Here is a 16,150-nt window from a genome sequence, read left to right on the forward strand (position 1 = left end):
TTGATTGAAGTCAGAATCACCTAGTGGTTTCTGGTGCTAAACTGCCTGGGTTAAAATCCCGATGATTTCACTTTTGAGCTGAGTAATCTGGAACAGGTCAATAATCTTTCTAATCCCCAATTTCCTCATCTGTTAAAATTAGGATAATTAATAGTATCCACCTATAGGATTATAGCAAAAAAGTAAAATAAATAATTTCCAGGGCTTTGGTACAATGCCTGCCTCATAGGAAGTCTTCAATAAATGCAAACTGTCCTTACAAAGTAAGAAATGTCAAGGGCGAGCTGGGGAGAGCTGAGCTGCCGGGTATGGGAGTAGTCAATTAAGACAACAAGCCAAAATGAACATCAATTAAGCCTTTATTCACTTAGGAAAAGCAAGTTGGAAAGAAGTTCCTGGCTCCCCCAGTGTCCGTTATTTTCATACAGAATGACACCAGGTGAGAGTCAGATGTATCAGCACATGTGGGGGAATTGTCTCACTGTGGAGCAAACCCTGAGGCTCCTGCAGTTTTATGGACCAGTGTAGGGGTGAGGAGGAAGGCAAGGAGAAGGGAAGGGCTAGGAATGGAAAAATATCAAGTCAGAATACCAGAAAGTGTCTTCAAGGCAATCCCCTCCCTCAGCCAGAACGTTCTCAGCAGAGACTCCTAGGGAGAGGCCTCAGGCCAAGGCCCAGATAAAGAGGCCTCTGAATGGAGGCTTCTGGGCTAAGCAGGCAGATATTGCCTAAAAATGTGGCCAGCCAAAGGGACCTGAGTTCTTGACTACAACTCTCTTCAATAGGCCTGTCAGGTAAAGCCATCCTAATTGCCTGTATTCAGGTCTAAAATATCATTCATAGATTTTTGGCCAAGAGCTGTACTCTTTAAGAGGATTTTGCATTGTTGAGAGAGCTTTCCCTTCCTAGATGGGTAATGTTTTATCCCCTAAAGTTTCAACACTTCATATTTCATGTACATTTTGTGGTTCTCCTTTTAGTGAGGTAGTATAGGTACATGTCTTAAAATGAGTCTTGGAATATAAGAAATACCCATCGTAGGTTATGTTTTATCCTTGTTGTTGTTGTTATATAATTGTTCAAATGAGAGGACTAACATCACAACTTATTTTATTCTCTATAGGGTTAGGTAATGTCATCATTCCTCACATTGAAGGCTTCAGAAAAATCATTCCTTGATCTTATTATGTAGAGCTTACCCTCTCTGTACCCAGAAAGAATGAGAGTTGCAAATCTACATTCCCAAAAACAAACACAAAAATTTAGTAGCTGGCAGCATAGCATCTTGGCTATCTACTGAGATCTTCATTTAAGGCATTGTTTAAAAAATAATCAACAATCACTACAAGATGTATGAAGTTTCCTGTTTAAAAAGCATCTGAATTTGTTTTAGTAGTCAATAAAAATGGAAGTCCCACTTTGTGCCAGGAATTATGTATTTAAGAAGGTAGTGGGGAGACAAAAACAGTAATTTTTCCTGACTTAATGGAAACTTACAGATAATTAGTACAATAAATGTTAATCTATGAAGGAGAGGAACATGACACTACATTGGAGGGAACAGAGCTAACCTGGGAGGTGGGGACAGGTAGTCTGGGAAGGTTTACACTAACCTATAGATGTTTACATTGAGATCTAAAATATGAGTAAGAGTGAATTCAGTAATTCATTGAAGAATGGCAGGTGTCTAGATTCCTCCATTCAAGGAAAACCATATCATCAAAACCATTGTTTCTCAAATTTGGCTACACTTTAGAATCATCTTGGAAACTCTTTTTTAAAGACTTATTTACTTATTTGAGAGAGAGAGAGAGCACACACACCCATGTGCAAGTGGAGGGCACAGAGGGAGAGGGAGAGAGAGAGAATCCTCAAGCAGACACCCCACTGAGTGCAGAGCCCAATGCTATGGAGCTCAATCTCCCGACCCTGAGATCATGACCTGAGCTGAAACCAAGGGTCAGCCACTTAACTGGCTGAGCCACCCAGGTGCCCCAGCTTGGAAACTTTAAAAAATACTGGTGTTTGGATTTCATGCCCAGAAATCCTGATTTAATTGGCATGGCATATAGCTGTGGCATTGTTTTTGTTTGTTTTGTTTTGTTTTCTGGTTCTCACTCCCAAGTAGTTCTGATATACTTCAGTGTTTGAGAAATAATGTTTAAATCCTTAAGGCAGGAGGAGTGTGTCTAATTCAAGAAACTGAAGGAAAATGAGTACGGTTGGAGTTTAAACACTGAGAGAGAATGTGGTGTGACATGAGATTGTGAATGTAGAATGTGACAAATCACACAGGTCTTGGTTGGCCACATTAGAAGTTTGGTCTTTCTCTTGATAACAGTGGAAAACTGTGGAAGATTTTAGACAGAGGACATCATTTTTAATTTATATTTATGTTACAACATAGAGTGAAGATTGTAAAAGAGAAGCAATGAAGTTAGCTTGGACTAGGATGGTGACAAGGAGATGGAGTTAAATGGATTTGGGAGTTTGTTTTTGGAAGGGAAATTGGCAGATTAGCAATGGATTAGATATGTGTGGCTGTAAGACAGATTTGTTAGTTTTTGGCTAGTGGGAGGATGGATGGTGGGGGGTAGGTTATGAGTTTAATTTTTTAGATATTTGAGGTGACTTTGAGTTATGTAAGCAGAAACATTGAAGAGATAGTAAAATATCAACAGATGTCCGGGCTTCAGATTTTAGATTATTTGGGGAAAAAGATCTACAGTACAATAGAAATGCTTTACGTTAAACTTTTTAAGTGTACGTTAACTTTGTAATTTCAAAAAATTAAATATTTTACTTATGCAAAACACTGTAATAGGCACTGGGCACACAAAGATGATTAAGATGGTACCCCTGATTATTTAAATAGACAAGGAAAGAAAGAGAATTCTAATGTGGTTTTAAAATGAAGATTGTCCCTTTAAAACATATCGAGATAGCAAAGAATGAAGGAGAGGAGAATCCAGCAAATTTTATCAGTGAAGGGAATCACCCTGAAGAATTACAAAAATTGGCAAAGGTACAATATGATAATAGGACACAAGCTCAGGGGATGTTTTGCTTTTTCATTCAGTTTTGAACTGGAGAGACAAAAAAAGGAAAAAAAGTAAAAAGGAAGAAGAAAAAGAAAAAGAGGGAGAAGAAAGAAGACAACAGGAGTTTGAATGAATGCATTCATTTATCAGATATTTATTGGTACCTACCATGTTCTAATATATCAATACTATGATAAGGGCTGGGGGTACAAGAGTAGACAAAGTAGGCATCATTCTGACTTCACAGAGTTTATAACCTCCTATCCTATTGAGAGCAAGAAAAATAAAATTGCTTGTTTACTTGAGAAAGTGTCCCTAGTTAGCTTTTGTAAAGGAAGCCAGTAAAAATGATGCCTTCAGCCAATGAGGTTAAGTAGCCATTCTATGAGACTGCATTCCCTGGGTGTTAAGGCAAGTTTTAGAGCAGGACTTCTCAATCTTGGCTAGAGGTTGAAATCACCTAGAGAGCCGTATATAAGACTGATGCCTGGATCCCATCCCTGGATATTTGGACTTCATTGTTCTGGGTTTGTGCTGGTACATAGGAAGTGTTTAAAATTTTCAGGTGATTCTAATATGCAGCCAAAGTTTGAGAACCACAGCTTTAGAGGCATGCTGCCTCACTGAAACTAGGAGGGGACTCCAAATGATGAGGGTGAGCAAGAAACAAGAGTGCTGATTTTATAGGAATGATGATAATTAACACTTCTTTAGTCTCTAGGTGTCAAGAACACTTCTAAATACTTGATATATATGAAGTCAGGTAATAATCCCACCAACCCTGTGAGGAAGTCGCTTTTACTGTGCGCATTCGAGAGGTGAAAAAACTGAGGCCCAACGACACATGCGCAGCAAGTGTCAGAGTAGGTGCTTGAACCTAAGCAGTCTGGTTCTAGAGTGTCTGATCTTAGCCACTATGATATACCGCCTCTACATAGAGTGTAACAAGAAGAATTATACAAGAAGGGAAAACTTACAATAATGGTAAAACATTATTAAATCAGTTAAACGCCAGATGATAACTGAGAGTAATTATTATGGCTGCATAACATCTTTGAGCTATTTTTTTCATATCTATAGCTTCTCATGTTTATAGTCTTCATTTGTGGAAATCAGCTAAGTTCATCTTATTTTACATGTACATTGTTACATGGTAGAGAAATTTTGTTTTCAGCAGCAATACAGGGAAATGTAAGCAGTGGAATCAGGGGATATTTTTTTCTGATTTCTTTTTCAAAGATATTTCCTCCTAAAGAAGACTCAAGAGCTAAGACTATTTCACATAACCTAAAGAACGTCTACTAATTCTGGTAATGACCAAGCTGTAGGAATATAATCTTAGGAGGAAATAATCATCCCCTAGGGAGCAAGTCCTACAAATTGAACCTGTTTTACGGGTGGGTGGAAATATCACCAAAAAAAAAAATTATTATTGGAGGGATTACTGACACACCACATGCCTGTACATATCAAAGAAAAGAAACATTCCAAGTTAACTCTATAAAACATGTATCTGAGCCAACCTGCCATATGTATTTCTTTTTACACTTTCTATCCCATTATAGAAGTAATATCTACCAAATAAATGCTGTGCATTTCTAAATGGTTAGCTTTCGGCTACTTTGCCTATGCCTTATTGTTCCTTTTTTTTTTCTTTGAAAGCTGAGAAAGCAAATAAAAGAAATGCAGTGGCCGGCCGCCCACAGCTGCAGTGCGGTGGATAGTCTGTGTCCTGCAGCTGGAGCTTCCGTACTATAGCCAGACTTTGTTTGTTCCATATGAACACAAGCTAATAAATGTAGGGAATTCCATTTGGTATTCAATTAAGAGCTCTCTTGACTCCTGTGATTAAGGCCTATGACTATTAACCATAAAATTAAAGTTGAACAGTTCAGCTCTTTTTTGACATTGTAATACTGCCTGAAAAATAGTGATGCAAAACCAAGTCAAACGTCATCCTTTAAAGCCCATGAACAAATGAAAAGAGGAAATATTGAAAGGAAAAGAGTAAATATCTAAAACTTGCTCATTTGCTAATGACGTGACACATCATGTTAGGAGCCTATTAGTGTCCTCATGCAAATACAGCAACCATTTTGTTGAACACAAGATATTACATTGATTTTAACAGAGAGCGACAAGATTATTATTGCTAAAGCTCCAGTGAAGGGGATAATTAAAGCATTAAGCAATTTTAAGGTTTTAAAGTGACTTTCAGCAATAACCAGATAATACTATAGGAAATCGATATACTGTAATTGAAAGGAAATTGAATTGGTCTTTATTTTTTTAATCCCTTCTAAATTTTCTCTAGACTGTCAGACCATGGGAGATAGTGAATCTTGTTTTGCCATCAGCAGTATGACTTTCTGTAAATCTCATGTGCTGCAGGGGCTACTTTTATTATTTTTTACTTAGAAAGTGTTCAGCTGAATAGATAGTATTATAAGATTCTGTGTGCATTATCTTTATTAGTCTCTGGCTTCATTGTTTAATAAAAAGGGGGGGAACCAAAAATAAAAGCACAATCAGACAAAAACAACCTTCTCCACATATCTAGAGAAATCAAGTTAATAGAATTTCTAACAATGAAATCAGAGAAGTTGTTAGATAAGCCTCACACTTGAACTTAAACGAAATTCTTCTAGGCTTTTTTTTTTTTTTTTTTTTTAGTCAAACACTATGCCTGTCAATCTGGCTACGCTGCAAGGAATATGACCCATTGTAGATACAAATTCATTTTGAATCTGTGTGAACCTAACTCATTTGTATTGCTTATTATTGGAAAGAGCTATTACAATCAAACAGAAAAAGCTTGAAGGGAACCTCAGGGAGATGAGTGGCTATGAACAGAAATTAAGGAATCTTAAAACTTGAAAAATCCTTCAAAAAGATGTGAATAATCAACATTTTCTCTGTTTCTGTTGTTTATTTCCTCATTCATTTCTGGTGTTCATTTTGAGAAGCATCATAGAGCTTATGATGAATGAGATGCGTTCCACACTTATCTATAGTAATTTGGTGACACAAAGTAGAGATTACCAGAAATGTTTTTGAGGATCTCTTGTCCATTTCATTTTTCTGTTACTTTCCTTATTCTACTCAATGCCTCTTGACTGATTAAGTGGATAAAAGATAACACCGTAGAAGGAGCACAGTCTCTCAATTCTGTTTCCCCCTCTGTAGAATGGAGATAATAATATTGCCGTTCTCACTGTATTGTTTTGAGAAGTAAATTAATTAATATAAGTAAAGACCTCAGAGGATTATATACTATGCATTATGTACATGTTATAATTTCTTCGATAAAAATGATGATGATGATGATGATTTGCCTTTTTAATTGTATTGCCAAAATGTGAATTCACCAGTTGTTATATTGAGGCAGCTACTTAACAATTCTGAGCTTTAAGTTTTTGACTAAAATATAGGAATAGTATTTTCTCTACCTACCTTAAATAGATATTTATGAAAAAAATTCACAAGCTATAAAACAGCACTGGAATTGAAAGCACTGAATCTGAACTTTTATTTTTTATTTTTTTAAAGATTTTATTGATTTACCTGAGAGAGAGAGAGAGAGAGAGAGGACAAGCAGGGGAGGGGCAGAGGAAGAGGGAGAAGCAGACGCCCCACTGAGCAGGGACCCCGATGCGGGGCTCAATCCCAGGACCTGGAGATCATGACCTAACCAACTGAGTCACCCAGGCGCCCCAAATCTGGGCTTTTAAAAGCACTAGTTTAAATCCTAGTTTTATCTCTTAGTAGTTATGTCACTTTAGTAAGCCCTTAGTTTCTATGTTTATAAAATAAAAATTGTAGCAACACCTTCTCATAAAGTTATTTTGAGGCTTAAATGAGATCAAGTATAAGGAGCTCAGTATCATGGCTAACACTTAGAAATGATTCCAAAAAATGTAAAAAAAAATAGTTCTATTCAATATAGGAAATAAGTATTATCTTAATTTCTGAATGATTTCTTTGTTTTGCCCCATTTTGATATGTGACAAGTGGATATATTTTATTTCTAGTTTTCCAGATAATCTGTATTCTGAACATTCTCTACCTCAAAATTCACCTCTGAAATTCCTAGCTCTTGGTGTCCATAGCTAATATCAGCTAACTTTAAGTGTTAGAGTTTGTACATATGAAGAACTGAATTAAGTAAAAGGTGTTACCAACCCTAAGAATCGCAACTGTTATGATGAAGAGAAACAACTTTACAAGTGCTATGATCAAAAGACACATGAGTCAAATAGCAAGCCACAGGGGGTGAGGAGAGAGAGAAAAGAGAAATGGGAAAAATCATCAGGCAGAGGAGAAAATGATGTCTTGTAATATATATGAGAAAGAACTTGGCCAAATTTTTTTTTAAAAGTGGGAAGAAACATTATATATGTACACATGATATATGTATACAAATGTTTAAGTTACGGCCTGTGTCTGAAGACAAATATTTTTATTGTTATTTCAAAATCCCAAATGTTTGAGTGCTTTAGAATTTTTAAACCATTGACTATACTTAGTTATGTTTAAAGGAAGATGTAATTAAGAAGCTAGAAATTATATATTTTTAAATGTTTGTCCAGAGCATTGTTGAAACAAATTGCTCAGCAAGTTTTATTGTTATTCCATAGTAAATATTTTCACTAGGCAATCACCAAAATGCTATGGTCAAGTTGGCATTAATAGATGTCATTTATTTAGGCAAACTGACAGTAGATTCACCAAGGAAGACAAAAAAAGAAATCCTTGTATTTACTTTGGTAACTTAGCCATATTTACCTTAAACAACATGATGTCCTAAAAGCTATTCATTAAGCTTAGAATTAAGTAATAGAACTATAAAAGGTGGATAGTGTAGTAGGTCTTCATTTAATGTCATAAATCACCTTTTCCACCAGTATTAATTTAGTCTAAGAAAATAAAATCTTTTTGAAAAAGTGCACATCAAGGAATGTAATTGAGCATAGACTTTGGTTGACCTGGGAAGAGAACAAAAGCTCAAAAGAAATTTTATAAGGTTTTAAATTGGGCAAGAGGACTACACTATCTCTGATAATTAGACTTTCAACACATTTGGATTTGCTAATTGGATCTAAGTTCTAATTAGACTTTTTAGGTAACTAAGAATGGCATATCATTATATGAATTTAATGTGCTTTTATAGTTGAAACCTACAATTAGCAGCCCTTTCCAAATTGTTTTAATACAGAGAAAGCTGGCTTTTTGTTTATATTGTGACATCCCTTCTCTTAAGATATATTGTGTATATTTTAGGTTTCTTAATTAAACACCTCTTGGGGACTCAAAGAGAAACTTGAGTTTTAATAGGAAGCACCTGAATCTGTTATTTGTGAAGGAGACTTGCCAGTATGTTGCCAACTTTGGAAGCCACAAACAAAATGCAATGCAAGGAAATCAATCAGTCTTCAGGAGGAAGCAGCACAAATAACCAGGTGCCCCTATAAGCCATTCAGTCAAGCAGAGCAGTCTCCAAATATGAGGAAAGGTCTGTTACATTTTTAAAGCATGCAGATATGGAATAGGTTCCCAAAAGTGAAGGCTCATGGATCTAGTATCAGAACTGATAGCATGGCATTTCTTCCCAAGATGTGCATTACAGCATTCTCTTTGCAGCTTTGTTCCTTGGGTCATCTGCTAATTCAAGTCACAAGATCTCTTTTTTTCTACTTATTTCTGAATTGAGAATCATCAGTTTTTATCCTGTTGTGATTTATGGGCAGCAATTTTAAAACTGGTAGCCCTCAGATTTGGATATTTGGAGATCACGACCTGAGCTGAAGAGATAAGAACTACGTGAGGATGTAAAATTTAACCAGTATTTGGAGTGTAAAGAGCAGTGAATCATCGCAAGACTTTAAGGGAAAGGGTGCTGCCAAAATACTCCAAGGAAATTGATAGCACTGACAAAAAAGGCAAATTATATTGTTGTATGTACTGTGAATACTTGAAAACAACAAAGCCATATACATGATTTTCCCCCTCAAATAAAAGCAGAAATTCTTCTAACTGTATTAAAAATCTTACATTATGCAGTTTTTTTTCCAATAAAGGCAGCATAATATCTAATTAAAACCATTGAAACTATAAGAAAATCTAACTTGTGCAATAATTGATATATTAAGAACAGACATTATACTAGAATTATATGCACTATTATTTTTCCAATTAGTGCATTACAGGGACTAAGTTATTGGTGTATTGTAACTCCTAATTAAGTCTATGTCCTTAGTAGAGTCTCCTAAAGCATATTGGATGCTGTCATATGCCATATAATGATTTTTAAAAGCAGGAAATGGAATTTCTGATTGCTTCATTTGCTATTAAAAAAGAAAACTTGCGCAGGACCCTTCCTATACCAGTTATTCCAAGAGATATCACACAGTTTTCTGAAAGACTTTTGCATAGGTGATTGGACTGTTCTTCAGGCAGGAAAGTGACCAACCTATTTTACCTTTCAGCTTGGGTGCTGGAATCCTGTCACAGGGCTGAATGGGTCACTGACTGACAAGAAACTAGAGAATAACATGCGTGGAGTGGTTCTACGTGTGGTGACTGTTCTGGTAAGTCTGATCTGAGCCTTGTGGTTCTGGCTTCTAGAAGTTACTTTATCCTTCATTTCTTTATGTTTTATTAAGTGATGCCATAATCTTAAAAGAACTTTTAACAAATCCTGACTATGCTTTCAAAGATAAGTTTAATGGTCATATTTTCCAACCTTCAATTTCTATGGATCAGAATCAGATTTTTACAGGCTTTACTTTTAATTACAGTGCTTTTGTCAGTAACTTTCTGAGACACTTTAGTCCCAGTTTGCTATACATGATAAAGTAAAGGTCTGCCTCAGGTATTCTGTCACTGTAAGTATGCATAAATAAGAGTAACCATGCCAAACAAGGGTAGAGTTGACCAAATGTAGTACATTTAATAATACTCAAACATTGGTAGACTAAAACAATGTTTTTCTAGCAAGAACCTACTTCAAAGGAAAGATCATACAATTGTTTAATAAATATTTATTGAGAATCAACTGTATTCAAGCTCAGTGCTGACTACTGGGGACCACTGATGAATAAAGAAATGGATAGATATGATTTTGTCTTTATGAAGCTTACCATCTAGATTCTGTGAATATTAAATGGAATTATACAATTATAAATATAATTATACAATTACATTTACTTAGAAAATCGAAAGGTAACTATTATCATTATTCTCTATATTATTATTTTCTCTTCTAAAAGGCATATAAAATTACATGTTAATAGAAATCTTTTTTAACAAGAAAATACTCAAATGGATGCTGTCTAAATAGCCACAAAGCAGGAAAATATGCATTCTCCCTTGCTATTTCTATGAGTTTAGGCTTATGCTACTTTATAGTCAGTTTCAAAATGTCCATAGTTGTTAACTTCATTTTTCTTTAGAAAAGGCTACTTGTTTTTAAATTTGAAAAAGTATTTTCTACAGGCTGAATAAATTGCAGAATTAGTAGGTAGGTGGAAGAAACCAGTCTTTTTTTTTAATTGCTGCCAATTGAATATCTAGCAAAGTTTATAACAGCAATGGCTGCCCCTTATACATTGTTTAATACAAATTAAGTGGACTCAACATAATTTCATTGTTAAAAAAAAGATCTGTATTATTCGCTGTAAGAGTATATTCAAATGAGTAGTCTAGTCCCTATTTTTGGTACCTATAATTTATTCTTAGTTATTATTTGGTAAGATTTTTACTTTTTTGGCAAATAATTAAATTATGAATACTTGACAACTTGAATGTGATGGTGCTTCTGTATGTACCCAAGGCTGTGGATATGCATCTGCACTGATGTGCTAATATTAAAAAAAAAAAAGACAGACATTTAAAGTGCAGTGAACTATTAATAGTATCCTCTCTAGTGATTAACATGGAATCTCAGGAGACAACTTCAATAAAAACAATATATATACATTGTTTTTGTCATTGAGATTCATATTCCTAAGGCAAGCTAACCTCATTTAGTCACTAAGCAAATATTTATTTAATACTTTACTGTATGATAGACTTGGTAATGGATATAAAATGAATAATACCTATACCTATTACATTATTACATTATATACCTATTATGTAGGTATATGTCTTCATCTTATAGGTATATTCATACCTCAAGGTACACATAGAATCTTGTTGGGAAATGCACATACAAAAAGAAAACCAGGCAAGAACTATTAAATACTTACTATATGCCAGGTACTTTATGAAGTTATTTGCCTGTCTTGTTTTTTTAGTCCTTAAACAGTATTTCCAAGAAATAGATACTTTTCTGATTCCAAGGATGAGGAAGAGGAAACTGGGACATCCAGAGGTCGGTTGGATAAAAAAAAAAAAATGTGGAGGATATACTGATAGTAAGTAGCAGAGAGAGTTAGGATTCAAATCCAGGAAGTCGAACTGACTCCAGACCTCTTAACCTCTTCCCTCTTAACATTATATTATGCTCTCTCTACCCCTACTGTGATAAGTGTGAGAACTGAGGTATCTATAGGATTTTATTTGGTTTGAGGGCTAAAAATTCTTTACTCTGAATAAGATGACATTGAGTTTTATTGGGAAAACTGCATATGGCAAATTATTTTAAATTCATTTCCAGGCTGAACAAAATGATTGCTATGCATAAAATGGTATTGCTTCATGCAGTGGTAATGTGTTCATGCCCCAGTCTCACCTTCATGACTCATAATGGCCTCCGTGTCCTGTAAGCTCAACCCTGCCCAGATCCCAAACATGTTAGTGAGTGGATATAGGGAAACAATGCTTCCCCAGGTCTTCTGTGAGGAGGTGTGGCTTTATCAGTATGTAAAGAGGCCTTACACTTATTACACTCCCACGATATGTAGCCATTGTACTTAATAATTTTGGAGGCTTACTGTTTCTTCCTGTAATTCCTGTTTGAATGGAAACCGGCCATGACCTTCTTATTTATTTCCTTCCTACAAGTACTCTTCCAGGTCTAGGTCTTACTTACGTGGCCTTGCAGGCTTCTGCTAAGAATGACTCTCCCCTCGACCCACCCAGCGGCTCCAAAATCTTGACGCCCGCTAAAGCCTGAAACTTAGATTTGGTTTATATTGAACTTGTTTTGGCCACATGAACACCACTTCCTTGTATTCCACGAACTTGCCTCCAACGCTATCAAGAAGGAAGAGGAGGGTTCATGTGTAAAGCCCTGAGGGGACGTCTCAGTCTTTATTCCATCCTAACTGCAATCTAGTCCCAGTTCTACACACACCTCCTTTAGTGCTGGGGACATTTATGCTATAATGACACACAGGTTAATAAAATTGATTTTCTTTACCTAAGTTTTGAAACCCCCATTCCTATCACTATGAATGATATTTCATTGACTTGAAAGAAATATTCTGATACTTATTTTAAACTAAATAATTCAGCACCATACCGTTTATGATGGGAAAATAAATGGTACACACAAATGATTAATTAAGGAGAGTCAAATAAAGGGATTATTAACAAGGATATAAATAGGGTTAAAGGAATCAACAAGAGGTGTTGATGCATCAGGGCCTAAGTGCACAGCAAGTCTTGACTACCCTGAAGTCTGATGGGGAGGGAGAGGGAGTAGTACTAAGATTTGGCAATAGCTAGAACCATGGGAGAGAGGCCATTCAATAGTAGCTGTGAATTTCCATACAGGAAGAGGGTGGAGAAAGTCACTGTCAAACTACAATCAGGCAGTGAAGAAGTGGAGAGAAGAGTTATGTCAGTTTCACTCCTGTCTTTCCATCCCTTCATTGTCTCCAGGTGAAAATCTAACTAGAAGTCTTGGGGGCAAGGGAGCCCAAGTAAGGAACACCATGCAGGTCAGCGTGCCAGGACACAAAGCAGGGCAGTGAAGAGCACAGTGGATCCAGAGGGGAAACAGGGAAAAACCAACACTAGCATCTACTATTTGAAAGGACCTGTTAAAAAGTTTACAAGTGTTATTTAGTCCTTATAAAAACCCTACAAGAGATGTATCAATGACATTAGAAAGATGAAAATAGGGCACAAAAATGTTCACTAAATTTCCATGACCATATAGCTAATAACAGCTAGAGATAAGTTTCAAGCCCAGAGATTTGGGTTCCAGAGGCCATGTCCTTAGCCTCTCTGATATTCTCCCTTAAGAATCAGAATGAACTCATGTTAGGCTTAAATTAAATATAACTATTGAGATGTGAGGTTTCCAAATTTATGGGATTGATAGCTTAGGAGCATTTTTCTAAACAGCATTACATATGGATAACTTTATACTCAGCCATCTCCAAAGCTACATAAATGTCTTAGAAATGGAGGAGAAGATGGAATGAGAATAAAATTCAGACCGCACAAGCTTAGTCCTTTTTCTAAACTTTTTATTTTTATATTTGGCCCACTAATCTCTACTTTTTACTGAGTGGACCAAGTGTATTACTACAAGGCACTTATTAAGATTTGTTTTTTCCTTTTAACTTCTGAAGTAAGGCAACTATGGATAGCTATAAATGACCTATTATGTCATTCAGTTTTTTCATGGTAGTTCACAAAAAGTTGTTGCAAACATGACTGAGTCACAAATATCATTATAATACTTATAAAAATGTAGCAGAAAGAGGTTGGCAACAAGTGAAAAGTAAGGCTTGAGAAGGAAGCTATGCTGTACAAGATATCTGAAAACATAAACTGGCATTTATAAGGAACTCACTGATTAATAATTATTATTTGCTTGATTTGGTTTTGCTTAAAACAGACACATGACATCTCTAATGAAACATGAATTCACTCATAAATTCATTTGAGAAATATTTATTGAGTGCCTTCTTCTAGATGCTTGGGGTACATACAAAACAGACAAAGATACTGACTTTTGGGAGTTCCATTCCATTTAGCACCTTCTAAAGCTCTCGGAATATTTTTGGTGAAAAAAAAAATGCAATACCATTGTCCTATAGTAAGTATGCAACACAGTATTCCTTTGCCATTACCATAGAAATAATTTTAAAACTTTGTATAAACGTATGATTGGAAATTTATGGTAAAGCTGTGATAGTGATTTTTCTGTATTTTATAAATTCGAAACTATACAATTTTTAACATTTTAATATCTGTGAAATCAGGATATGTCTTTCAGCTAATTAATGGTTCCTTGCAATTATATTTGGCAGCATATTTTATCTTTATTAGTGGTAGGAAAAACAATTGTGCATTTTATAATTGAAAATATTTTAGATTAAATAATATATGGAGGGTATTTTTATAAAATTAATTAAGTTAATGGATATTCCTGGAAAGTTGAATTAAACTAATCTGGGCAAGAAGCCATCATAAAGAGAGAGACTATTTTAAGGAATACTTCCAAAAGAAAAGAAATAACATTAGGATATGAAGCCAGTTTAAAAAGAAAAAGGACTGTAATAGCAATTTAAAAATTACTATCTAAACTAAAACTATCATTAAAATCATAGAAAGATAAATGTTTAAAATAAACAAAGGGAGCTTATCTTAAAGAAATACCACATAAAACAAAGTCCAAACTATGTGTTGAGAGAAGGTAAGTTTCCCCAAGCAGCTCACCATAAGAAGGTAGCTGCCAACTGAGTTGTCATTTTGAGAGTAATTTCCTTTTCCTAAAATATTTCCTTATTATTAGTCTCACTTCTTGGAATTTAGTTTTCAGCAGGCCTTATTTCCCTGTGAAAATTTACATTTTATCTGAGATCAGAGAAAGGTAAAATGACCTAAACCATTAGCCTTGACTCAACTATTTATTGAGCCTATGTCATAAGCTAAACATTGTCCTAAATTCCAGAAAGGCAAAGAAAAATAAGATGTAGTCTTTGCTTTCCAGGAGCTCTACATAAACAATTTTATCAAAATTATTAAGTTCTCTATCAGAAAATAGAACCTGCGTATGAACGAGTTAGAATTAAATACATTTCATAGAGGCTGAAAAAGAATGATAAAATTGAGAGAAATACATAGAAATAGAGAAGGACAGACATCACACGATTTTTATGATCTAATCTCAGCAGTGACATCTAGGACTGACTTCATGGCTTTACAGGAGAATTTAATTCCTTATTTCACTATGTCCTTTCATTCAGAACTCTTGTAACTCTTTTTTGTTTTTTGGGGTTTTTTTGGTAGTAATTTCATTAATGTTATATTCTCCCTCTAAACTGTAACAATAAGACACAAAGTTGATTTCACTTATAATGCCTGGTATATAAAAGCAGATCAGTAAATATTTGTTAAAGGAACAAATAAAAATATTCAGATAGCCTGAAGGGGTGTGTGTGTGGTGGGGCAGGGGAGGGAGAAGTAGAGGGAGAGGAAAAGAAAAAAAGGAAAGAAAAAGGAAAAAAAAAAAAAACCTCTATATATAATTACACAAAAATAAGAACAGGTTGGACATAAGACTATGTCTGTGAATAGGCCAGACTATAAATACGTGGTCTTAAGATTCCTCATTCTTTGGTTTCCATTTCACTAACTCCAAATTTCCAAGAGAGATGGCAAAGGATAGCCTAGAGTGACAGGTATTCTTTTTTCAGCATGGGATTTCATTCCTGAATCTTTTCCCCTTTATTACACCTTGCTGAATCAATCAGACAGTTTTGTTGGAATGCTGGAGACTCCTTTATCTGTTTTATTTACATCTTGAACAAGTCACTAAGCTTCCTGTTTTTCACTGTTCCCTTCTGAAGAACACCTGGGTTTCTCAGACTTCCCAGAGCTCCAAAATCACCAGGGCTGGGTCCATCACTCTCACCAGTCAAAGCCTAAATGGCTGAAAAAGCACAGTGTTCAGTTTTTGTAGATTTCTATGCTATTTAGTCCTTCTGCCAGAATTCCCTCCCTCTGCTCACTTTCTCGTGAGGGAGGTAGGAGTGGATATCTGCTACCTCTCTGTTTCCTCAGATAACCATGTCCTAGTGCCCACCCTATTCAGTGTTCCAAATGTGTCTCCTTAGTCTTTCCAACCATTCACCAATATATTAACCCAGCATTATTGATTCAGCGTCCTCCCTAGCTAGGCATTGTGCTAGGTGCTAAGGATGCAG

The 16,150-nt window shown here is 35.4% G+C and overlaps 1 protein-coding gene across 5 annotated transcripts in view; it reads left to right on the forward strand.

The window, feature by feature from the left end:
• GRID2 (glutamate ionotropic receptor delta type subunit 2) overlaps nt 1–16,150 on the forward strand; it is a 1,442,323-nt gene that overhangs the window by 1,060,760 nt on the left and 365,413 nt on the right. For all 5 annotated transcript variants that reach the window (XM_073891966.1, XM_073891967.1, XM_025873456.2 and 2 more), the window contains exon 9: nt 9,527–9,628. In XM_073891966.1, coding sequence (XP_073748067.1) covers nt 9,527–9,628 — 102 coding nt within the window. The remainder of the gene's footprint in view (nt 1–9,526; nt 9,629–16,150) is intronic.

The sequence above is a fragment of the Callorhinus ursinus genome, unplaced genomic scaffold (assembly GCF_003265705.2).
Source record: "Callorhinus ursinus isolate GAN/ISIS: 27379988/994484 unplaced genomic scaffold, GSC_fseal_2.0 scaffold4, whole genome shotgun sequence".
In the NCBI taxonomy this organism is placed as follows: Eukaryota; Metazoa; Chordata; class Mammalia; order Carnivora; family Otariidae; genus Callorhinus; species Callorhinus ursinus.